General features: G+C 43.8%; 1 protein-coding gene across 2 annotated transcripts; it reads left to right on the top strand.

Annotated features, from left to right (window-relative positions):
- The first annotated feature begins 818 nt into the window (after window positions 1-818).
- LOC109770707 (nudix hydrolase 20, chloroplastic) lies at window positions 819-7,457 on the top strand. 2 transcript variants are annotated; one of them, XR_002234673.4, is made up of 10 exons: window positions 909-1,247; window positions 1,350-1,414; window positions 2,926-3,106; window positions 4,838-4,918; window positions 5,177-5,302; window positions 6,093-6,172; window positions 6,282-6,397; window positions 6,503-6,623; window positions 6,705-6,838; window positions 7,131-7,457. XR_002234673.4 is itself a non-coding variant. In XM_020329418.4 (9 exons), exons 1-9 carry the CDS (start codon window positions 990-992, stop codon window positions 6,772-6,774), a joined length of 1,098 nt encoding a protein of 365 aa, XP_020185007.1. In that variant the 5' UTR covers window positions 819-989; the 3' UTR covers window positions 6,775-7,019. The 2 variants fall into 2 exon arrangements, 1 of the variants encoding a protein (XP_020185007.1); XM_020329418.4 differs by lacking the exon at window positions 7,131-7,457 and having other exon boundaries at window positions 819-1,247; window positions 6,705-7,019.
- Window positions 7,458-24,761: the final 17,304 nt, after the last annotated feature.

Here is a 24,761-nt window from a genome sequence, read left to right as displayed (position 1 = left end):
AAAAAATAAAATTACAAACAAGATTAACGAATTCTCTGAGCTTGACACTAATGCCCGTCACCTGGCTCTGACACCACTACAACAGCCACCAAAATAAAATATGGTGGATCATCTCCACACCCGAGCTCGACGCGGCTCCTTGATGATATGCAATTTTGCGGACCTTCAAGATGGCTCGCCAAAGGTAAAACTATTATCGTTGAACGAATCAGACCGAGTCAACACTCTAAACACGTCACCGAACTCCAGATCTGACACCCCCACATGGCTAAGATGTCAAACGAGGAAACCACACCTGTCATCCACGAACCACGGACCCGGGCACCCGGCATACGATCCACCATCTTCTAGATGCCCTCGATGCAGACCATAATCTGCATCTACTCTTGGACTACCTTCCAAGCTCCGCGCTGGAGTTAGAGCAAACGCCCTCATAACGGTGGAGCACGAGGACACATGTCCATCACAAGGATGTCGCCACTGCCGCATCATCCTTCCTGGAACAAAACGGGTTTTCATATCCATCATCAACCATAGGACCGATCGCCTTGTTGGGGTAGGATATGAAGAATCTTTATTTAGCGTCGACATCGCCATCGTCGTCGCCAAAACCAAGACCCAAAACCTAAGCTACTAATGACTATATCGATCCACACGCGTAAATCCGACGATCCCCTCATCATCAACCACCGAGGTCATAGATGGAGGGGAGCCGCCGGAAGACGGCTGCGTCAGGAAGGGCTCCTAGCGGCGGCGTTGAGATCGCTTTCTGTCTTCGCGTGAAAGAAAGAAATGATACGTCGGCCTAACAATTTAGTGCACCACTTGCTCATTGTGTCGCAGTATGAAATTTGTCGTGGACTCTTACCACTGTATTTATTCGTTTTTTAACTCAGACTTGATGATTGAATAGAAGGCAACAATTCCAACTAAAGAAAAGCGAAATCCCGCTTAGGCCCTTAAAATTACCAACAATCAGCATTTATCCAATGGTCGCCATCGCCACCTCCTTCTCCGCCGCCGCCGCCGTCGCCGTCGCCCGCCGGAGCTCCCCGGCTCACCTCCAGCTCGTCGCTCGCCGCCGCCTCCCGTTCTGCACAGCCGCCTCCTCATCCACCGTGCCACCTGCCGCTGCGGCGGGCTTTGGGTGGGCCGACGCCCTCCGAGTTGCCAGCGAATTCGGGGTCGGCGATGAGTCCGACCTTTCGGGATACTTCCAGAAGGTCGACATCTGCAACCGAGGAATGGTAGGTTCCCCCTTTGCGTTCTACTATCCTCACAACTGTGCGGGCGCGTGTATGTGAAATTGTCTCAGGTGTGTTGTGCGCGGATTTGTTTGGGTTTTGCAGGGTAACAAGGGGGAGTTCGTGGAGTTCATGGTGGAGGATCAAGTGGTGGGATACATCCACAAGGGGTGAGTGTAACGGGATCAAACATCTGCTCTTTAGTTTTCTCTGTGTAACATCTACTCCGAGAACAAATTTATCGAGGAAACAATGGTGGAGCAACACTCACCTGCAGACAATTTGAACAATAATATATGTGTGTTCCTTCTTGTGTTATCCCAAATCCTGTGATTTGTTCTCCTGTACTTTCATAAAGGCCTTGTCGCCGTCTCTTCATCCCCGACCGCCACACCTTGCGTCGCCCCTCCTTCACCAGAACCAATGCTCGCGCTTCCGGCGGCTCCCATTGCCACTTCGGCAGTGGGCATGGCTCCCCTTCCAGCGATGGCGGCCCCAGCTTACGACATGTTCTCATCTTTGGATTCTATCCTGACGGCCATGGGATTGTTCGGACATTGGCCAGGGCGAAATCCCTGCATGGCTTGCTGATGCTGGCAGCGGCGACACCTGCGGGTGCCGTCACCTTCCTGGAGGCGCTGCCACGGCCTTTTCTCCGTTCCCCTGCTCGAGCTCCGGGGGAAACCCCAGGTCCAGTTCCTTGGACCGGACGACGGCGACATCATGACGTCGTTCCCCTTCATGAAGGCGTCGTCTTGCTTGCTCGTGGCGTGTTTGGCATTGGATTCTGAGTTTCGGGACATCATCTTGATTAGGGCTGTTTCGCTTGGATAGGGTAGTTTAGCGCTGTGTTGTAGCTTCTGTTTGGGCTGAGCAACCCATGTCTCTCTGCTCCGGACACCATGTGTACGCCATGTTTGGTTCTGTCATGCGATGTACCCCTCCCCCTATGTTCACATTTCAACTTCTTCTATCACTGAAAAGATACGCAAGCTTTGCATATTCGCGAAAAAAATAAAGGCCTCCGGGCCTCTGCACCGAAAAATGCAAACAACTGCAAAAGCTTACAAACAAAATAAGCATCCTCTGATTTGTGCGAGGAGCTTCTCGTTAACTTAATTCTAATCCTTGTGTATATAGAAGAAAATTGGTATTAAAATTGATTCTTGACCCTGTTTATTTGTACTGAATGAATTGCTGTGATTTGCTAAAATTGCATGTCCACTATGTGCAATTATTTTATCATATATGGTATTTTCAGGAAAGTTGATTCCATATGGAGTGCAAATTGTAAAATTACTCTACGAAATATCTTCTCATTTTCCAGTTTAATTCGAAATTATAGTCAGGGAAATTCCACTGGAATGCATGATATTCCAGTACATATACACTTTCTGTTAGTTTTGAGATTTGTTGTTGAAGTAACATGTCAGTGTTTAATAATATTTAGACACTCATTTTTCCCCAGGACCTTAATTTTTATTTCTTTAATAAAGTAAATCATTTGAAGAGACAACAATCATGGATTAAACATGATAAGATGAACAGAGCTTGCATTTGTTAGCCAAGAGTGTTCGGATTGGCTAAGCGGAAGTCTATGAGGATATTGAAATACTTGTCATAGTCACATCATTGTGATTTAGGATCTATGAGATGTTTAACTTGGTGGTATTAATTTCAGGTTTACTGAACACCTGAGGGACTTCCATGATGTTTTTACCATTGTCTCGGGCAGCAATGGCAAGAACAGTGTGGAGCATGTGACTCTCCACTCATCGCTCAGGACTCCAGAAGATCGAACAATCGCCATCGGAGATGTCATAAAAGGCCTAGGGGAACTCATTCCTGGTATACGAAATGAGGTACTTGCCAGAATTGTATATATGAATTATTCTATGAACTTCATTCAAATTGCACATCTGCCGACTTAGTCAAATTTAGACAACTTCATGACTCCATTAGTGTAGCTAAATGGATAAACTAGTAAGGTGCTCGTGTGTTGTAACAAGATAGATGTTGTGCAACTTGTGTTGTTTAAAAGGGTAATGAAGGCAAAGATCAAGAATAACCAAATATTGAAGAATGGTGACAAATAAATGGAAAAGCGGGAATATAAACTTAGTTCATTTAACTGCTTCTACTGATTCTCGTCCAACACGAGCATATATTAGAAATAATATCTTCTTTCACACTGCATAACACAACTATTATGTGAGTACATCTTTGTACACAATATTCTTGGTAAATGTCCCAACAGGAATAGCTATCATCCTTTAGCGGTACAACAAGCACTTTAAAGACTATTTTTGGATGTAGCTCGAGATAAAGCAACATACAATTGTCCATGGGAAAAAAGGATCAGGGAGGTAGACTCCAACATTTGGTATTGTTTGCCATGTGCCTTATTTATGAGTCATAACAAAGCATAGTCTGATAGGAAATTGCTTCCTCTTGAACCCAATAGGTAATATTTCATCATCTGATTGGCACAACGGTATTCGAGGTAGAAAGCCTCTCTTTCCAGGATGTTGCCCCAACACGATTTTAACATTTATAAAATTTTCTGGAACCACATACTACCAACATTGTTCCGTTACACAAACCATTAGTTGGATCCAGGTGCCGTAGCAAGATCACGAGACAATTAACCTCCAGCTTGAGCACATGCGGAGGCAAGCCATTGGGCGTGAGCAAATTCAAATATTCAGAATGATAATTGACTAATTTTTGTGAGGACCATCCTCTGCATGATCAAAACTATGACATATCATTTCATCCCTAGGAACAATCAATTTTTTGTTATCCTATCAACATATGCATTTCATGTTGATAGGATAGCCTGAGAAGTAGTGTAATTCAGATTGGAGGTGCATTGGAAAGATATGATCGATGAGATCATAAGTATTAGAATCCACGCCGGTGTACGACACACAAATCTCGCCAACAGCACCTTTGGTGCCCCCACCTCCAGCAGGTGAATCGCCACAGCCACCGCTGGCAGACCTCTACCTTCTGGGCAGATTGCCCACCAACACCACCCCTTTGCTTCAACTGCGACGAGATTTATGTTCGTGGTCACCGGTGCACGCGGCACTTCTTCATCAAGACTGACGACTACGGCCAAGGTAGCTCCATAACTGGTAGCCCCTCTCAATGGAGCAGAGAAGAATATTATCATTTACTTTTATCTACTTTTCATTAATTAGGGTCATGTCAGTAGTAGATCCTTCCATCATCTACGTCTGACCATTCAAGAAGGTTTTCTTAGTGTTTAGTTCTCTTGTGATACATATTTTTTTACCCGTCTGAGCTTTCTCCCCGAAGAGGAAGTGGTCATAACATCGTATGTGATAGTAATATTGTGGACAATGTAGACCAGTCTATTCCCCATTCTTTATCACGAGTGCTCTCTTTGCATATTTACCCATGCACTGTTGTGGGTAGTTCATGTTATAGTTTGGAGTGTTGTATCTATCTTCTGAATTCTGATACTATATGCAAGACTGTTTTAACTTTTTATTGCCTATCAAATTAACCTTACTTCCACATTTTCTCTTTGTTTTGCTTCTCTGGCAATATTTTGCAATATGCAGCTCTATCCAGTAACCTCATCTTACGGCATGCCTGTGTACTTCTCTCTGGAACGTGCTGCTGCTCCCTACTTTGGTATAAAGGTCTGATATTCTTGTGACACTTCCCTTTTTACTTCCTCTGTCCCATAATTTAAGAACGTTTTTCAAGCTAGTTAGTTTGAAAAACATTCTTATATTATGAGACGGAGGGAGTAATATATATGTTGCCCTTGTAGTATTATGCACCTCTAAAGGTACTCATCATCGATCCTCTCATCTATGCTATAAGTTTCCTGATTCTTATTAGCAATGTACCTAAGCAGCCTTCTCTATCTTTAAGTTTTTAGATCCTCATGGCAGGCTTATGGTGTTCATATGAATGGGTACATCGAGAAGCATGGTGAAAAGTCTCTTTGGATTGGTAAGAGAAGTGATGTGAAGCAAACTTACCCTGGGATGCTAGATCATCTTGTTGCTGGTGGCCTGGTATCGTTCTCGTTTCCTCTATTTTCTGTTCAAGTCCTTTTGTACTTCATTAGCTCTTCTATTGAAGATGGGTAACAATAATTACTGAATTGCTTAACACTGATTTCATCTGCACCAGTCATATAGTTCCTTTGATGCCAAACTCCTTATATGCATTAGATGACAATCTTGGAACTCCTATTTCAGAATATCTACTCTCCAATAATATGTATGAATACTTCCCATTTTTATAGGAGTAATTGCCTAGAGATTTCCACCAGTTCTAGACATTTTTTTAGAAAAGGAGGAAGACCCCCGGCCTCTGCATCTGTATGATGCATGCAGCCACTTTATTAATTATTCGCACCAGTTCTGGACCTGTTATGAAGATAATGCTGAATGCTCCTAGTAAGAGCTATAGCCTGTAGAATGTCACTGGCCAATTGCTTGAATCAGAATGATTAAATTATTTGGATTTTTCAGGTACCTATTCAATCTATCTAGTCTTAGTAAAGTAATTATTGTTGAAAGAATACATCCTGTCTTGCTAGGGTTATCTTTTTTTACCTATAAAATCATCTGGTGAATAACGTCCTTAGCGCCTCCATATTAGTCAAGCCGGGTGACTTAATATTTAGAAGTTAGGCTGCTTAAAATGGTGCTACCTTTGGAATAATTTTGCATGGAATTATGGATTCGACTGGCAGGCTCAAAGCCGTCGGTTACAGAAGTGCTGCACAGTACCCTTTTGATTTTCTTGTGGAACTGTATAGCTGTTAACTTACGTTTGACTCCATATGAATTTTTTTAGCCTTACGGAATCTCCTGTAAAGAGAATATCATCAAGGAATGTGAAGAGGAAGCAGGAATACCAAGATCCATGTCAACCAAGTAACATGCAAACTGCTGTTAGAAGTTCTAGTTTTTCTGTACTGTGACACCTCAATGTTTCGCTGTGCGAAGAACTGAACTCATAAGTATCAATGTTTTGTTTTGCTAGCGCTACTTCTGTTGGAGCCATTTCTTACATGGATATCAATGGGTTTAGATACAAAAGGGATGTTCTGTTCTGCTATGACCTTAGACTTCCTGTAGATTTCGTTCCTAACAATGAAGGTATGCATAACTAAAGCATTAATGCTAATATTCTGTTTTCCCATTCATACGAATGACATTTTGGCAAGCAGGTTATTAACCAGTGTGCTGCCAAACTTCTTGCAGATGGAGAAGTTGATAGCTTCAGACTAATCCCGGTACCACATGCTGCAAACATTATACGGAGGACAGATTTTTTCAAGCCAAACTGCAACCTTGTGATCATTGACTTCCTCTTCCGTCATGGGTAGTATATGCATTATTCCCCTAGTAGTGCAATTTGAAGAACAAATCTTCTCAGCTGTTGACATGGTGATCTTTCCTCCAGGTACATAAACCCAGACTGTAATGGGTACCTGAAGCTGCTGACAAGCTTGAGGAGTGGTGATTGTTCCTAGGGCTTGCAGTTCGCTGTTCAAACAGAAGAATCAGATTACCAGCATTAATCGTTGATTTTTTGGAGTAAGCTAGATGGCTGTCCATCAAAATCAGAATATTAACTTTAAAGTACAAACTGTACATGATTTTTTTTCTTTCTCTAAATGCATTTCTGTTCGCACATTATCTTTGACTCTTCAGTGAGTTTAGGGAGGTAAGGAAGTTCAGGAGGAAAGGGGGGCATAATAAAAGGAACATTAGTATACATGGTGCTGAACATGATGGCCTGCTTATTTCTGTAGTCTTTTATATGCTTGCGCTATTGGCTATTTTCTTGCAAATATTTTTCTTTTCAAAATGGTTTTGGTAACTGCAGGCCTGAAGCTAAACACCGTGTGCGCTCTATCCACCAGAATGGAACTTCGAGATCAGTCTTTATCAAAGCTGTATTAATAATTCCTGCCGACTGGCAGTTTGCAATAGATCCCTTTTTTTTTGCCTTTCTTGAGTCCCTCGATCTGGTTCAATTTCTCGCAAAAAGCTGGGGAGTTGGAGTCGAACGAACCTCGTACCCCTACAGGTTAGTTATCAACTCAATTACCACTTGGGCTGGCTCAGCTTTGATGGTAAATCTAGCTTTCTTTTCTTTTGTACCTTCACATATCCAGCCAAAAAATAACAAAGAAAGGAACGCTTGTGTAAATAGCATGGTGCATAGGATTCGTACATGGGGTCCCTACCTAACTAAGTTGATGTCCATTAACCATCTCAAACTAAGTAGACTTTTTGTGTGAACTAAGCTCATTTTGTCTTCGGACTGAAAAAATTATGGATCCGGCCAAAAAATATTAAAAACAAACCCCGGTAAATTCTATGTAAATAGCATATACACCATGCACATGGTATTTTACACAAAAACACCGCGGTAACTTTGATCGAGCAAAAAAGTTGTTAAAAAGATACAAAAAAATAACCCTCAATAACTTCTCTGTAAATAACTTGATGACATAAGCAGCTTTGATCTGATAACTTATGTACAACACCATGATAACATCGACCCAAGGAAAAATTGTTGAAAACATCCTATGATAACTACTATGTAAATAGCATGGTAATTTAGGCCCCACATCACCTCGGGAAAGCTATTTTCCTGTTAGATCCGAACAATTTGGTATCCGTCTGATCGGCATCTCACGGTCACGATCGAGCGAGTAAACTACTCCTTTCACACGTCCCGGGTTGATGAAACATACAACCGTTGACTTTTGTGTGAATAGAATGGTAACTCACACATTGCACACATGATAACTTATGTACCCCGGTGCTGATAGCTTTGGCATGGGATGTGTGTGTGTGTGTGGGGGGGGGGGGGGAGGGGGGGGGGGTGATTAAATATACCACTGTTAACTTTTGTGTGAATAGCATGTTAACTCACATCACACACATGATAATTCATGTACCGCGGTCCTGATAACTTTGGCATGAGGTGTGTGTGTAGGGGGGGGGGGGGGGTTGATGAAATATCCCCTGGTAACTTTTATGTGAATAGCATGGTAACTCGCATATTACAAACCTGATAACTTGTGTACCTCGGTCCTGATAACTTTGGCATGGGGGAGGGGTTGATGAAATATCCCCTCGGTAAATTTTGTGTGAATAGCATGGTAACTCACACATCGCAGATCTGATAATGTAGGTACAAACACTGCGGTAAATTTAGACCCGAAAAGAAGTTGTTGAAACATACCTCGGTTACTTCTATGCAAATAGCATGGTAATATATGCATCGCGGACCTGATAATTTAGGTACAAATACCACGGTAACTTTGACCCCGGGGAAAGAAGTATTTGAAAACACACCTCCGGTCACTTCTACATAAATAACATGGTAATATACATATAACATAACTGATAACTTTCCGGTAACTTTTGATCAAAACTTGACAACATGAGATCTAATTTTGAAGTTCTCGTCGCGACGGAATTTTTATGTGAAAACGATTTTTCAATAAAAAAATGATAGTTTGAGCTATAAAATATTTTACAGTTTCAAAGGAGCAAGAATCTACAATGACATCTACGTTCCTATGCTCTAGTGCATTTGCATTTGGAGAGATTATTGGAGGAGCCATTTTATGCCCCGGTAATTTCTATGTAAACAGGATGGTAACTGACGTACCACAGAGGTGATAAGTTATTTAGCGTAGGTCTGATAATTTTTGATTCGAAAAAAGTCGTCGAAACATACCAACATGGGATCTTGTTTCGAAGGTCTCGTCGTTACGAATATTTTATGTGAAAACAATTTTTCAATCGGAGCGGCAGTTTGAGCTACAAAACATGTTGAGTTTGAAGATTGAGAGAATATTTGATGATGTCAGCAATTTTGTTCTATATGCATGGTTGCATGTGATTGACTATTACAAATACCGTGAGCAGCTCAATGTGATTATACTGCATGCATGCATAGTATTGAATTGAAGGTGTCATTCGGATTTGTTGCTAAACTCCCGTACGTGTGGAAGTTAGCACGGTCCATAAATAATATTCCCTCCGGCTCAAATTAATAGCTGCAGAGCCTATGCAATGGCAAATTGACAAAAAATCCTCACATATTCAAAATCTTAACAGAAAACTCCACCACAACAATTCACAAAATTCCGTCCTCTCCCGAGCGGGCGGACGCGACCCCGTTGTCCTCCCCACATGCGGCAGCCGGCTGGTGACCAACCCCAGGTTGCACCCTAGGTCAACGCACCTTCTCCTTCTCATCTCAGTCATCTCCATCGCCAGCTCTCCTTCTCCTCATCTTCCCATTGTCTCCTGCGCTAGCTCTCTAGTGCCGCGCAAGCTCTCCAGCGCCTGAGCAAGCACTCCAGCTCCTCCCCAGAGCAAGCACCTCCATGTTCAGCGCAAGAGCAAACACTCCATACTCATGTGAATTCAGCAAAGAAAATTCTGCAGCGCAAGAGAATTTGCTCTCCATAGATACTTCATACCCCTGTGAATTTGGCAGAGAAAATTCACACAAAGTTCAGCAGAAAGCATTTTGATACTCCTGTGATTGATCAACCAGACATAATTCAATAGAGAGAATTTTGTTGCTGCTGTCAAAATTCAGTAGAGAATTTTGCTATTCCTGTCAAAATCCAGTAGAGTACATAGCAATCAGTGAATTCATACTCTTGTGATCGATCAAGCAACAGTTTCAACCATCAGTACTTAACAATCAGTTTCAATCAGCGGTACACAATTAGCAACCAACAATACTTATCAGCCACCAGTTTCAATCAGTTTCAACCAGGAGTAGCAGTTTAACCCGCAACAGCAAACACAGTAAGCAGCGGGAGTACTCAAATTGGTAGTAAATCAATGTAGTTTCAAGCGGCAGGATTTGGCACATCTTGCTCTGGAAGTGCAGCCAACAGTAAATCAGTGGTCCAAAAAGCAGCAGCAGTACTTGCCAGCAGTAAATTAGTAAAGCAGGAGTACAAGATAGCAGCAACAGCATCACATACCTGCAATGCAGTAACCAGTAGCAATGGCAGCCATGAACACCAGCAGCAGTAACCAGCGGCAAGCCCATGCCTAGGATGAACCTGCAGGTATTTTTCCAAAATATTCCAGTAAATACTCCTTCCATGGTTCAAGAGTGCAGTAATGACAAATGAATTTGTAAAAATTCAGTAAACTTGTCATTCAAATTGAGAGTATAACCATGAATTTTGGTTCATTTGACATTTAAACAGACTATTTAAATGTCATTTGAATATTGCATTTAAACCAAATGTGTCGTTAAAACCATTTAAACAAGTTTCAAATGCAATATTCACAGTATGAATATTGCAAATGCATGGTTCATTACTTCATTTGACATTTGGTCCAGAATATAACCAAATATTGCAAATGTTGCAAGGTTCAGTTGACATTTGAATATTGCATTAACCATATGAACATTTGGTCATTTGAATATTGCATGGTTGATTTGGTAATTTGAACATTTAGTTTGTTTACATATGAACAATTTTAACCATGCAGAGTATATTCATACTGTTTAAACAATGTCAAATGCAATATGGATATTTGGTTCAGCAGCAGAAACAACCTTTTGGTTAAACAGTTTTAATCATGCATTTCACATTTAAACAGTCTGAATATTCAGAGTATACTTTTATAGTATTAGAAACAGTCTGAATATGCCCATATTCAAAATTACTCATATGGTTCATGTTGTTTTTGCAATATCCAGAGTATACTTACCGCAATATTCAGACTTGTTTCATATACTCCTACTCCACATATACCTACTCATATACCTAATGGAGTACATCGCATACTCCACTAGGGAAGCTATGTACTCCTAGCTATTCATATACCTAGCTATTCAGAGTAGACTTGTTTCATATACTCCTAGCTATTCATATACCTAGTGGAGTACATCACATACTCCTAGCTATCCATAAAATAAATTCAACACCTACATGTATTTAGGGAAGCTAGCTATTCATATACCTAGTGGAGTACATCGCATGCTCCTAGCCATCCATAAAATAAATTCAACACCTACATGTATTAGGGAAGCTAGCTATTCATATACTCCACTAGGTATATGCTTAGCTATGCATCTAAAATTTAAGGATTATTCAAAGATTCTTATACTCACAAATTCATTTATTTAAGGAAGTTGTGCATCTAACTAGCTAGTCATGTATCTTTGCAGGTGTTGGGTAGCCATAGAGACAAGATCTACCAGATACTCACGAATTTGCAGCATATATTACATTGAAAGCACTGAGCAAGGACAAGGAAATTGAGAAGAAAGACAAAGAACATGTAGTTGATCTTTTGAACACAAGGCTCAGAACTGTTGAAAGGATATGGAAGTAGGCAAATGACAAGCTTGCAAGAGGGGAAGAGGTTGATGTTTTCAATAAAGGGAAGGGCGGTGTGGTAGAAAGAGGGCAAACCTTGGTCCCTCAAGGATACACTCGATTCCTCTCAAAAAAAGTTCTGTGTTGAGGGCGCTAGCTAGGTCTTTGGATATCCCCTATCCTACATTGCAAAGAAGGTTCAAATGGGGCGAAATAAGGCACCACACAAGCAGCCTCAAGCCCTCTCTAAAACCAGAAAACAAGATTGAAGGGCTCAGGTTCTGCATTTCAATGATTGATCAAACAACAATAGCAAATGTTATGCCTTCCTTCATTAATATGTAGAATATAGTGCACAATGATGAGAAGTGTTCCATATAACAAAGAGGAACAAAACCTATTACCTCCTACCTGAAGAACAAGATCCCATGCGCATTGTGCACAACAAGAACAATATCAGCAAGGTCATATTCTTAATCACAGTTGCAAGACCAAGATTTAATGGTCATGTACTGTGAAGCCCCCGATTCAATCGTACACTAATCATACATGCAAATGTGTACGATCAAGACCAGAGACTCACATGAAGATATCACAACACAACTCTAGACATAAATTAAAATAATACAAGCTTTATATTACAAGCCAGGGGTCTCGAGGGCTCGAATACAAATGAGTTAGCGGAAGCAGCAATATCTGAGTACAGACATAAGTAAACAGGTCTGCCTTAAGAAGGCTAGCACAAACATCAACAACGATCGAAAAGGCAAGGCCTCCTACCTATGAGCCTCCTTACTACTCCTGGTCGTCGCCCGTCTCCACATAGTAGTAGGCTCCGTCGGGGTAGTAGTAGTCGTCGGCGGAGGCATCTGTCTCCTTTTTCTCTCTGTAAAAATAGGATTTTATAGAGTTGGAATTAGGGTCAGAGGGGCCTCGTTGGCCCCACTACCCACCAGCTGGGCCCCCTCCAGTGGGTCTTGGTTCCAGTAATTTTTATTATTTCCAAAACAATTCTCCAAAAAGTTTCGTCTAATTTCGAGAACTTTTATTTCTGCACAAAAACAACACCATGGTAGTTCTGCTGAAAACAACGGCAGTCTGGGTTAGTTTCATTCAAATCATGCAAATTAGAGTCCAAAACAAGAGCAAAAGTGTTTGGAAAAGTAGATACGATGGAGACGTATCAGTGACCCACGCGATGGCACGCCGGCGATGGTTACAGAGGGCAGCGGTGGGTCGCCGGACTCGCCGCTCCGCTGACGATCAGCCGAGAGCGACTACTGGATGGGGGCAGCAGTGCACGTCGGTCTGGAGCAGTAGCGGGTGCGGGGGCTGGCCGGAACGGCGTCGGCGGTGTCGCGCAATGGCGGTCGAAGCGAACTTGGGTGCGAGCACGCGAGAGAGCACATGAGGGGACTGCGGGCGCACGTCCGAGAGCTGCGGGCGTGCGCGGACACAAGGGGCTAGAGCGCTGCGGGCACACGGGCGAGGGCAGGGAGCGACGGGGTGGTCGGTGCACGAGGGGACTGCGAGCGCGCGTCCGAGAGCTACGGGCGTGCGCGAACAGACGGGGCCAAAGCACCACGGGCACATGGGCGAGGGTAGGGAGCGATGGGGCGGTCGGCGCGGTGAACGCGGCTGGCCGGAGGATGGCGACGCAGACGGAGACCTACAGCGCCGAAAACGGAAGGGAAACATGGGGCGGCGTAGGCTCACCGGGGGGTGGCTGGTGGCGAGCTCGAGCGCGTCGGGAGCCTGCCAGAGCGCTGGATGACACGGCGGCCGTGGCGGCGACCGAAGGTGGGGATGAGGTCGGGGGGGGGGGGGGGGGACGCTGTAGTGCTCCCCGGCTTGGACTCGTGGTCGAGGGCGACGAGGAGGGCGACGGGGGAGCTTGTGGACGCCTCCTTAGGGCGCGGGGGCGACGGCGGGCGCGCAGGTGAGGGCGGCCATGGCGATGGGCGGTCGGGCGCCACAGATCTAGAGGAGGGGAGAGGCGAGAGGGGAGCATGGGGGGATGGAGGAGAGGGGCTAGGGTTTCAGGGCGTCAAGGGGGAGGCGTGAGCGTCTTCAAGTCGCCGGGGAGCCACCAGATGGCCGGCACGTGTTCATCCACGGCCACGGCCGGCTCACGTGTGGCCAGCAAGCCATGGAGGAGCAGTAGGAAGGGAGGGGGGGGGGTGGCCGGTGTTGGGTTGGGCTGTGCACTTGCGGCCCAGTCCAACAGTGAGCCTCTCAATCTTTTTCTTTTTCCTTTCTTTTCCATTTTCTTTTAATTGTTTCTGTTTTCTATTTCTTTTAAATCAGATTTAGTTTTATAAAATATGAAATTTGCACCTAAATTAATATTTTAAAATAGGCTACTACCACAAAAAGTTTGGCACCAAAATAAAATAGTTTAGTATTTTTATAATTTAAAAGCAATTAAATTATTGTTTTGCCCCTGTTTCAATTATTATAGGGCATTTAAACACTTCATAAAAAGTTGTTTTCTCCATCATAATTGACTATGGATATTTGCCACACTATGAACATTTTAGTTTTGAAGTTTGAAGAAATATTTTTTTGGCTTTGTTTTAAATTTAGAATTTGAACTTGATTTGGACCAAAGTGCGGTTTAGCAAATTAATTACAATGACATGGCACCATTAGTGTGTGATTACTGTAGCTTACACTGGGGGTGTTACATGTACTGTCACTAAGGACATCTACACCATCTGTATATGTTTAGAGAATACTCATAATCACCAGTAGATGGAGTATGAATGATTCATGGAGCAGAAAAAAGCACATAATCTATATATGCATCATTTTTTCTCATAGAGTACCACATAATCTATTTGGTGGCATATTGTGGCATCAATACAACTAATTCCTCTATTCGGTGTGTTTATCCTCATAATCATTATCATCAATTGTCTCTTAATAATCATAATTTGATGATAAATAAACAACATTGTGGACAATGTGTTGTCTTGTATAAGGACACAAACAAAAAAAGGGTTCTCCTACTCCTGTTCTCTTACAATCATTACTCCTCTGTTTACTCTTGTTTATTGTAATCTGCTGATTGATACTCCTTTTTATTCCTATAAGGACACAAATAAGATCCACTAAATGTTTATCTATTATCTGTTTACTCTTGTTTATTGTAATCTGCTGATGATACTCTTGTTTATTCCTATAAGGAGTACAATCATTATGTGTTGTCTAAGGATAGAAAAAACACTCATGTGTATAAGGAGTAATTGCTCTCTTAAAAAACATTCACAACCGATAGGTTACTCCATTTGTGTCATCTCAATAAGCATTGACTATAACATGGACATCAAGCAAACAAATAGGTTTAGATAGCAAGATGTTTAGTCCTCATGGCACTACTGTAGGATGCTGCTAACGCGACACTATGATCAGAGACCCTTTGACGAAATTGTGTGTAATGCATTAATTGCAAACGGTGATGTAAAAAACCCGTAAAATAGGATGCAAAACATTTGCGATGGCGAATACATCAAACACGGTTCATATTACAGTTGCGTGTGCGATGCGGGACAAACGGTTAATCCTTAAGAACTATTTGCGATGTGGCAGAACAACAGAAATGGGTGGCTATATAAAGGTGTGTGGGATATACAACATACAGTTCATTCGGACGAACTGTTTTCGATTAGGGAACACAACAGAAACGGTTAGCCAGATCAAGGTGTGTGTGATATACGACATACGGTTTATTCGGACGAACTGTTTTCGATTAGGGAACACAACAGAAACGGTTCAACTTAACAAGATGTGTGTGATACCGACCCAGATCATTGTCTGCGATTTCCTTCTTCTCTTGCCCCCGTGTCTTCTGGGCTTTGCCGCATGTGGCATTTTAAATTATCCAAAATATGTAAGACAATTATTATCCGCACCATTGTAAATTTATCGTCGTATTATCCGTTGCCATTTTATTTGTTGTCGTATTATCTGTTGCGCTATGTGGCATTTTAAATTATCCGGAATACAAGTTGAAAACATGAACAAAGAAAATGCTAACATTGAGCAGGGCCATGGGATCACAAGCAAACACCCTTCGTCCAGGTGCTTTAATTAACCGCGTGTTAAACAGTGGCTCGGCTGCCATTAATGGAGAAGTTGTGAGCGTTGCGGGCGTCTGGTGGATGGAGGTCAAAGAGCTCGCTTCCCGGTGAGCATGTGTGGCCTTGGCTGCTCACACGTGTCCCGTCGAGCCTGTGAGGTGGACAGGTCGCACGCGTCCCGTCAAGCCTGCGCGGCGGACTGCTCGCACGCATCCCGTCGAGCCTGTGCGGCAGACTGCTCGCACGCATCCCGTCGAGCCTGCACGGCGGACTGCTTGCACGCATCCGTCGAGCCTGCACGACGGACTTCTCGCGCTCGCCCCGTCTAATCAAACAGCTGCATGCACGCCACCGAGTATGGTTAAATTTTGGCACAAAATACAAAGATGACCAATGAATGAGGGCCGAGGTAGTACTATCCCATAAGAAAAGAGGGACTCGTGGCCGCACTTAAATGGTTACGGGAACACACACGGTTCATATAATACAACCGTTTGCGAAATTAATGTGTCAGCTATTTAAACTAAAAAAACGTGTCAGCTATTTGTTTCAAAAGGACTTGTTGGCTATTAATGTCTGCGCCTTGTCTCAAACTGGACGATTTTTTTACCACTGCATATATGTGCCATGTCATGAAACCATGCCAAGTTTCATGTTTTTGGATGAGTTTTCGATTTACTGGGATTTAAAAACCGAGATTCTCAATGTATTAGGACGACGAGACGTTTGTAATTCATTCTCATTCCTTCAGTGAAACCTAAACATGCACCCAATAACACATGTATGATTTTTCACCCATTTTGCTTCACTAGAGTATGTGCTTGTAGTTCAAATTTGAATTATGGATTATATTAAATGCCTAGAAAACTCAATTAATATATAAAATGGCCAAACGAACCATGAACAGTTTCAAATTTCAGCACGACACTCCTGTTATTCTATGTTGCCTATAGAAAACAATATACAAGGCGAGAAGAGGCAGCGATTATATTTTTGACCAGAAGAGGGGCATGTTTCCCTACTGGAACCACGAGGGATGCGAGAAGCTCCGGCTTGTAAGAGGCTTGTAATATAGCTTGACCCAAATTGGAAAATTTGTTTACCACGACATATATGTGCCATGTCGTGACACCATGCCAAGTTTCATGATTTTCTGGTGAGTTTTGGATTTTCGGAGATTTAAAACCGAGATTCGCAATGTTAGAGGCCGAGCTAGGACGCCGAGATGGTTGAATTCATTCCCATTCCTTCCATGGGACCTAAACATGCACCCAAGGACACATGTATGATTTTTCTAGCAATTTTTGTGCACTGGAGCATGTATTTGTAGTTCGGATTTGAATTATGGACATTAAATGCCTATAATACTCAATTAATGTATAAAAGAGGTCAAATGAACTCTGAATAATTTCAAAGTTCAGCGTGAATCTTTCGTTGTTCCATGTTCCGTGTAGAAGAAAATACAAGGCGAGAAGAGGGAGCGATTATCATTTCGCCCACAAGGGGACACATTTCCCTATCAAAACCACGAGGGTTCTTGCAAGAGGCTCTGGTTTGTAATAAAGCTTGGCCCAAATTGGACAATTTTTTTACTACGACATATGTGTGCCATGACGTGACACCATGCCAACTTTCATAATTTTCTGGTGAGTTTTGGATTTACGGGGATTTAAAATTGAGACTCCCAATGTTTGAGGACGAGCCAGGATGTCGATACGATTGTAATTCATTCCCATTTCTTGCATGGGACCTAAACATGCACCCAAGGACACATGTATGATTTTTCTAGATATGTTGGTGAACTGGAGCATGTATTTGTAGTTCAAATTTGAATTATGGGCATTAAATGCCTATGAAACTCAATTAATGTATAAAATGACAAATGAACTCTGAATAATTTTAAATTTCAACACGGATATGTTGTCGTTCCATGTTGCCTGTAGAAAAAAATATAAGGTGAAAAGAGGCAGCGATTGTCGTTTCGCCCACAAGCGGGACACATTTCCCTATCAGAACCACGAGGCTTCTTGAGGGATCTGAACACTCGGGATTTGAACAAATCACACACCAGACCCATACATTTTTTCGGGCCGCATGCAGAGTATATATAGGGGGTGCTCTGATCGAGCACATCTCCCTTGTGCGGTTTATAGACGCTGCACATATCTGTGGGCTCCCCGAGGTCTATATATATCATGCTTGACCGATAATGAGGGCCCCCACACAATCTACCCCTTTGACCCAACATACGAGAAGGGTTTGACCATGACGGTTTCCTATTGCTATGTGTGCCATGTTAGACCAAATAAAGTTTGAGCACATGTGTTGGATGACACCCCCCCCCCCGCGTCTCAAAGTTGGGGAACTGACATCGTACATACTGAACCTGGCTTGGGGTCGGGTACGATGTTCGGTTTGTAATGTAGTTGGTGCCCCATCAAAGTTGTGCATTGGGGTTTTAAACACATCACACACCACCCATACATATTTTCGTGCCGCATGCAATGTATAGGGGGTCTTCTGATCGACACGTCGCCCTTGTGCGATTTTTTGTGATGACACACATATCTGTGGGCTCCCCGGGTGTATATATATCATCCCTTTGACTGATAACGAGGGGTATGTGTGGCCATGAATGGATTCCTCCTACTTCGTGTTAGGGCTGGTCACCATCACATGTCATTCGAGCAAAGTTCGAGCTCATGCATTGTCAGGATTCCCTCCCACACGCTCGGATTGGTGGGTTGGACTGACACTGTACCCTGCGTATCTCGTCCTTAATTACCTGGCTTTCATGGTGGTTGTCTGTATTGAGAGGCAGGCGCCACATATAAATTGTACGTTATTCGATATTGAAAACACACATCACCCCTTCCAACGTACATCATTTTTCAGCCGCATGGAGGCGGTGCTAGTTTTGTGGTCCCTCTCGTGCGATTTTTGATGATGCACTACTGCAGGATGCTGCTAACGCGACACTATGACCAGAGACCCTTCGACGAAACTGTGTGCGATGCAATAATCGCAAACGGTGGTGTAAAAAACCCGTCAAAAAGGTGCAAATCGTTTGCGATGGAGGATGCATCAAACACGGTTCAGGTTTTAGTTACGTGTGCGATGCAGGGCATACGGTTCAGTTCAATTAACTGTTTGTGATGAGGAGGAACAAAAGAAACGGGCAGCCAGATGAAGGTGTGTGCGATGTACATCATACGGTTCACTCGGATGAACTGTCTGTGATTAGGCAACACAAAAGAAACGGTCAGCCAAATCAAGGTGTGTGCGATATACAGCATGCGGTTCACTCGGATGAATTGTTTGTGTTGAGACAAGAGAACATAAATGATTCAACTTAACAAGATGTGTGTGATATGTGGCAAACAGGTCTGTAATCGGAAACGTGTGCGAAGACCGATAACAAGACAAACGATTGCTGCTAACAAGCCGTGTGTGTTGTGAGCAAACGATTGCTGGTATACAATTGTGAGTGATTGATGAAAACATCACCGACGGGTTCCATTGTTTATTCCGTGTGCGGTGTGATTTTCTTTGTCGGCACAACATCTATGCTTTGTCTACAGAGCATCAACATATATACTTAAAAAGACAGCATTGCATAACCAAATTAAGCATACAATTACACAAGTGAATAGACACATAACATTTTCACACACCAAAGTAAGCAATTACATGCATACTAAACTAGGAGAAACGAGGATCTAATCATCTACTTATTGTTGCGACGACGCTTGCCATTGCTCTGCTTTCGACTGGATCCCTGGCTGTTTTGGGGAAGGAGGCACTTCCTCATGTCAACGATCCGCCTGTACATGTCGTAGCTCGTGTACGCCTCCTTGGCCGCGTACACGACGTGAGCTTTGTCAAGTTTCTCCATCTAGGCCGAGTGCCAGGCACGCTTGTCCTTGTTGCACAAATCCTTCATGTCTCTGTAGTAGGGGTCGATGATGGCCTCGGCGAGGTGAACCAGTGAGTCCTTCTCATGCTCCTTGCTGCCCAGATCTTGTATTGGCCCTGGATGTTGACAAGATCGTTGGTGATGTCCACCGTAGCGAACATCTAGTGGGAGCTGTTGACAAACCTGGAGAAACGCTCACAAGGCCTTGTGGCCATGCAGTAGTGGTAGACGAGAACGTGGTGGCGCACGCACATCTGGGCGATGACGACCTTGGGACGAGACCCGGCACGAGCATGGGTGTACTCGAGGTCGAACCCGATCACCTTGTACTTCTCCTCGGCAAGCAACAACTCCATGATCTGGATGGAGTGCTCCACCCAGACCGGGTCGTTGGTGTACACCACTGAGAGGTCCATGAACCTTCTTTGGGTGTCCACCACGGCACGCATGGTGAACTGCTGCTCGTCGTCGGCAGCCGCTCGGAGCGCCATTGGAGCCGCGCAGGATACCCTCTAAGAATTTCTCGTGGTGGGTGTGCTTCTTGCAATGGTGGAGCGCGATCGAAAGGTTGAAGAGACACAAGGGTTAAATGGCCGCTGTAATAAATGGGGGCCAGCCGGCCTGTAATCGTCACGTCTTGTCACGACATTCATAGTGGAGGATTCCAGTGCACGCTTGACAACACCGCACGACACCCGTGGGCTCGAAGAGGCACCAAATGTATCGTCGGGGAGCCTGTTCCCGCGCTACCGCGCTGTTTACCGCGCAAGCTTCCTGCCCGGCTAGTTTGGCCGCACATCGGCTAGAAGAGGGACAAATCGTGGGCGTTTATTGTCAAAAAGCTTTGTAAAAATGAAGTGTGTGGAATGACTTCGGTCATAAGTTTACCCGTGGGTGATGAGGTCAAAGTTACATAGAAGGGTGATGATCGACACTCGAGTGCGATAATTAATTCTGCGCTGTACATGACACACGGTGGAAGAAATCAATTGTGTGCAATAATGTCGAAGATCGCAGTCGAGTTAGCTATACAGATCGTGTGCTGTGAGATCGACAAGGTAAACAAATTCGAGAATGGTTAATAAAATCTAAGACCATTGCATATTAAGGTCAAAATAGTGCTACCAATATACGAGTCTCATACGATGCCATTTCAACGATTGTACCACAAAAGCTTGAAATATTACAAGGTTCAAATTCCAGAGTTATATGGCTCAAATTCAAAGATTACAAGGTTCAAACTGATATTAGAAATGAAATTCAGCTCATCAGCTACAAACGCTCGCGCTGATCCGCTGAACATGGATATCAGAGAGGTTCAAACTAATATTACCACGTCTAAGTCTGGTTTCGAAACCTCACAATTCTTGCAAAGGGGATAGCCACTGAGAAGTCGTGTATGGGGTTGACACGATGACTTCTGATTACTCTGTCATCTGAAGTTCCAAAATGAAATTCAACATTTTTGGAGCCTATTCCATTATGCCGCAGGCGCCGGCCCTAATCAACAAACCATTCATTTTTGCGAAATAAATGTAGGGCAAACCTCATTTCCTTCAGCACCCTTGCTCTGGGAACAAAGGACCTGGCGAATATAATCTCCGGTAAGGTCCCTCGATAGGAGTTCAAAGTAATTGCTAAGAGATGCAGATCTAGGCATTCGACGTGATTGTTATATTGTATCACATTATCCACCACTGGGCCTAATCTTATCTGCAAAAGAAGAAAAAGTGTTAGTGCCTACATGCAGTTTTGAACATTACTATAGGCCTATTTGGTTTGCAGGATTTGTAAAATGCACTAACATGCCATCTTCGATCTGACATGATTAACATGGGCATTTGATTACATTCTAGAAAAATGTAGCCTTCTTCACAAGAGGTTGGAGTGGATGAAAAGTTCCCTAAGAAAACTAGTACAGATGAATCCAAAGGAGAAATGTTTATTGATTGTAACCATATGGATCAAGCAACCAATATGGGGGGGGGGACATGTATGTACTGAAATCCTCCAAAAGAATCCTTCAGAAATCGTAGTACATTGTCATTGTAAACTTGGAAAAAGGTGTCACAAATTGAACTCCCTTATGGTTAACATTTAACAGGAAAGGAACATCACCTAGATATATAGCTTCTCCAGGCACGGAAAGCATCTCAGGAAACTGACAACTTGCTCCAGGTTGGGGCCGATAGATTCTAGTGCCAAGACCTTCACTGTGCGCAGTTTTGGGGTCAAGCTTGTCGGAATCATTTTCTGAATGACAGTCGAACAAACATCTTCAAAATTAGAAATAATGTTAATTTGTAGAAGGAGAGGTAGAAGGCGGCCATTGTACCTGAATGGGTGTGGATCCAATAACAAGTTCAGAGTATTTGTCAGACGAGTAGCCCACCACTGTCAATTTTGGCGCAGAAATGACATTGATTCTTGTTGGACCTTCTTGATCAACTACAAGTAATCTCTCAAGTGCAGGTGTGTCCTCAATGACCATACCGTGGTACACATCTTGTGATGTCTTCCTGCCGCACCAGCAACACACATAAATAGTCCAGAGAGTCATGGAGGTGATGTGGAAGGTACTCAACCCATTGATCGCCTGAAGACGAAGGTAATCGAGTGCAGTACAGCCACGGAGCAGGCGGTCCATGTCACGGTTTGAGAGGCAGACGGCGACAAGCTCGAGGTGCTTCATTCATGGTAGAATAAGAGCGGGCGCGTCATTAAGGAGGTGGGATGGCAGTTCCTGGACTTGGAGACGCATAGCATGGGCGCGGGGCGGAGTGCGGATGTTGGCAGCGACTGTTGGGGAACACAGTACTTTCAAAAAATTTCCTACGCACACGCAAGATCCATCTAGGTGATGCATAGCAACGAGAGGGGAGAGTGTTGTCTACGTACCCTCGTAGACCGAAAGCGGAAGCGTTATGACAACGCGGTTGATGTAGTCGTACGTCTTCACGATCCGACCGATCCTAGTACCGAAAGTACGGCACCTCCGCAATCTACACACGTTCAACTCGGTGACGTCCCACGAACTCTCGATCCAGCTGAGTGTTGAGGGAGAGCTTCATCAGCACGACGGCGTGATGACGGTGATGATGAAGCTACCGGCGCAGGGCTTCGCCTAAGCACTACGACGATATGACCGAGGTGGATTATGGTGGAGAGGGGCACCGCACATGGCTAAGACAATGATCAACTTGTGTGTCTATCGGGTGCCCCCTGCCCCGTATGTAAAGGAGTGGAGGAGGGGGAGGGCCGGCCCTCTCTATGGCGTGCCCTAGGGGAGTCCTACTCCCACCGGGAGTAGGATTCCCCCTTCCAAGTAGGAGTAGGAGAGGAAGGAAGGAGGAGAGAGGGAGGAAGGAAAGGGGGCTGGCCCCCCTCCCAATTCGGATTGGGCTTGGGGGGGGGGCGCCCCCTCCTAGGCCGCCTCCTCCTCTCTCCCTCTAAGGCCCACACACTCCCCAGGGGGTTCCGGTAACCTCCCGGTACTCCGGTAAATGCCCGAACTCACCCAGAACCATTCTGATGTCCAAATATAGCCATCCAATATATCGATCTTTATGTCTTGACTATTTTGAGACTCCTTGTCATGTCTGTGATCACATCCGAGACTCCGAACAACCATCGGTACATCAAAACACAAAAACTCATAATACCGATCGTCACAGAACATTAAGCGTGCGGACCCTACGGGTTCGAGAACTATGTAGACATGACCGAGACTTATCTCCGGTCAATAACCAATAGCGGAACCTGGATGCTCATATTGGTTCCTATATATTCTACAAAGATATTTATCCGTCAAACCGCATAACAACATACATTGTTCCCTTTATCATCGGTATGTTACTTGCCCGAGATTCGATCGTCGATATCCCAATACCTAGTTCAATCTCGTTACCGGCAAGTCTCTTTACTTTTTCTGTAATACATCATCCCGCAACTAACTCATTAGTCACATTGCTTGCAAGGCTTATAGTGATGTGCATTATCGAGAGGGCCCAGTGATACCTCTCCGACAATTGGAGTGACAAATCCTAATCTCGATCTATGCCAACTCAACAAACACCATTGGAGACACCTATAGAGCATCTTTATAATCACCCAGTTACATTGTGACGTTTGATAGCACACAAAGTGTTCCTCCGGTATTCGGGAGTTGCATAATCTCATAGTCATAGGAACATGTATAAGTCATGAAGAAAGCAATAGCAACATACTAAACGATCAAGTGCTAAGCTAACGGAATGGGTCAAGTCAATCACATCATTCTCTAATGATGTGATCCCGTTAATCAAATGACAATTCATGTCTATGGCTAGGAAACTTAACCATCTTTGATTCAACGAGCTAGTCAAGTAGAGGCATACTAGTGACACTCTGTTTGTCTATGTATTCACACATGTACTAAGTTTCCGGTTAATACAATTCTAGCATGAATAATAAACATTTATCATGATATAAGGAAATGTAAATAACAACTTTATTATTGCCTCCAGGGCATATTTCCTTCAGTCTCCCACTTGCACTAGAGTCAATAATCTAGGTTACACAGTAATGATTCTAACACACATGGAGTCTTGGTGCTGATCATGTTTTGCTCGTGAGAGAGGCTTAGTCAACAGGTCTGCAACATTCAGATCCGTATGTATCTTGCAAATCTCTATGTCTCCCTCCTTGACTTGATCGCGGATGGAATTGAAGCGTCTCTTGATGTGCTTGGTTCTCTTGTGAAATCTGGATTCCTTTGCCAAGGCAATTGCACCAGTATTGTCACAAAAGATTTTCATTGGACCCGATGCACTAGGTATGACACCTAGATTGGATATGAACTCCTTCATCCAGACTCCTTCATTTGCTGCTTCCGAAGCAGCTATGTACTCTGCTTCACACGTAGATCCCGCCACGACGCTTTGCTTAGAACTGCACCAACTGACGGCTCCACCGTTCAATATAAATACGTATCCGGTTTGTGACTTAGAGTCATCCGGATCAGTGTCAAAGCTTGCATCGACGTAACCATTTACGACGAGCTCTTTGTCACCTCCGTAAACGAGAAACATATCCTTAGTCCTTTTCAGGTATTTCAGGATGTTCTTGCCCGCTGTCCAGTGATCCACTCCTGGATTACT

Source organism: Aegilops tauschii, chromosome 5 (genome assembly GCF_002575655.3).
Source record: "Aegilops tauschii subsp. strangulata cultivar AL8/78 chromosome 5, Aet v6.0, whole genome shotgun sequence".
Lineage (NCBI taxonomy): Eukaryota > Viridiplantae > Streptophyta > Magnoliopsida > Poales > Poaceae > Aegilops > Aegilops tauschii.
This window is presented reverse-complemented; position numbering and strand designations above follow the sequence as displayed.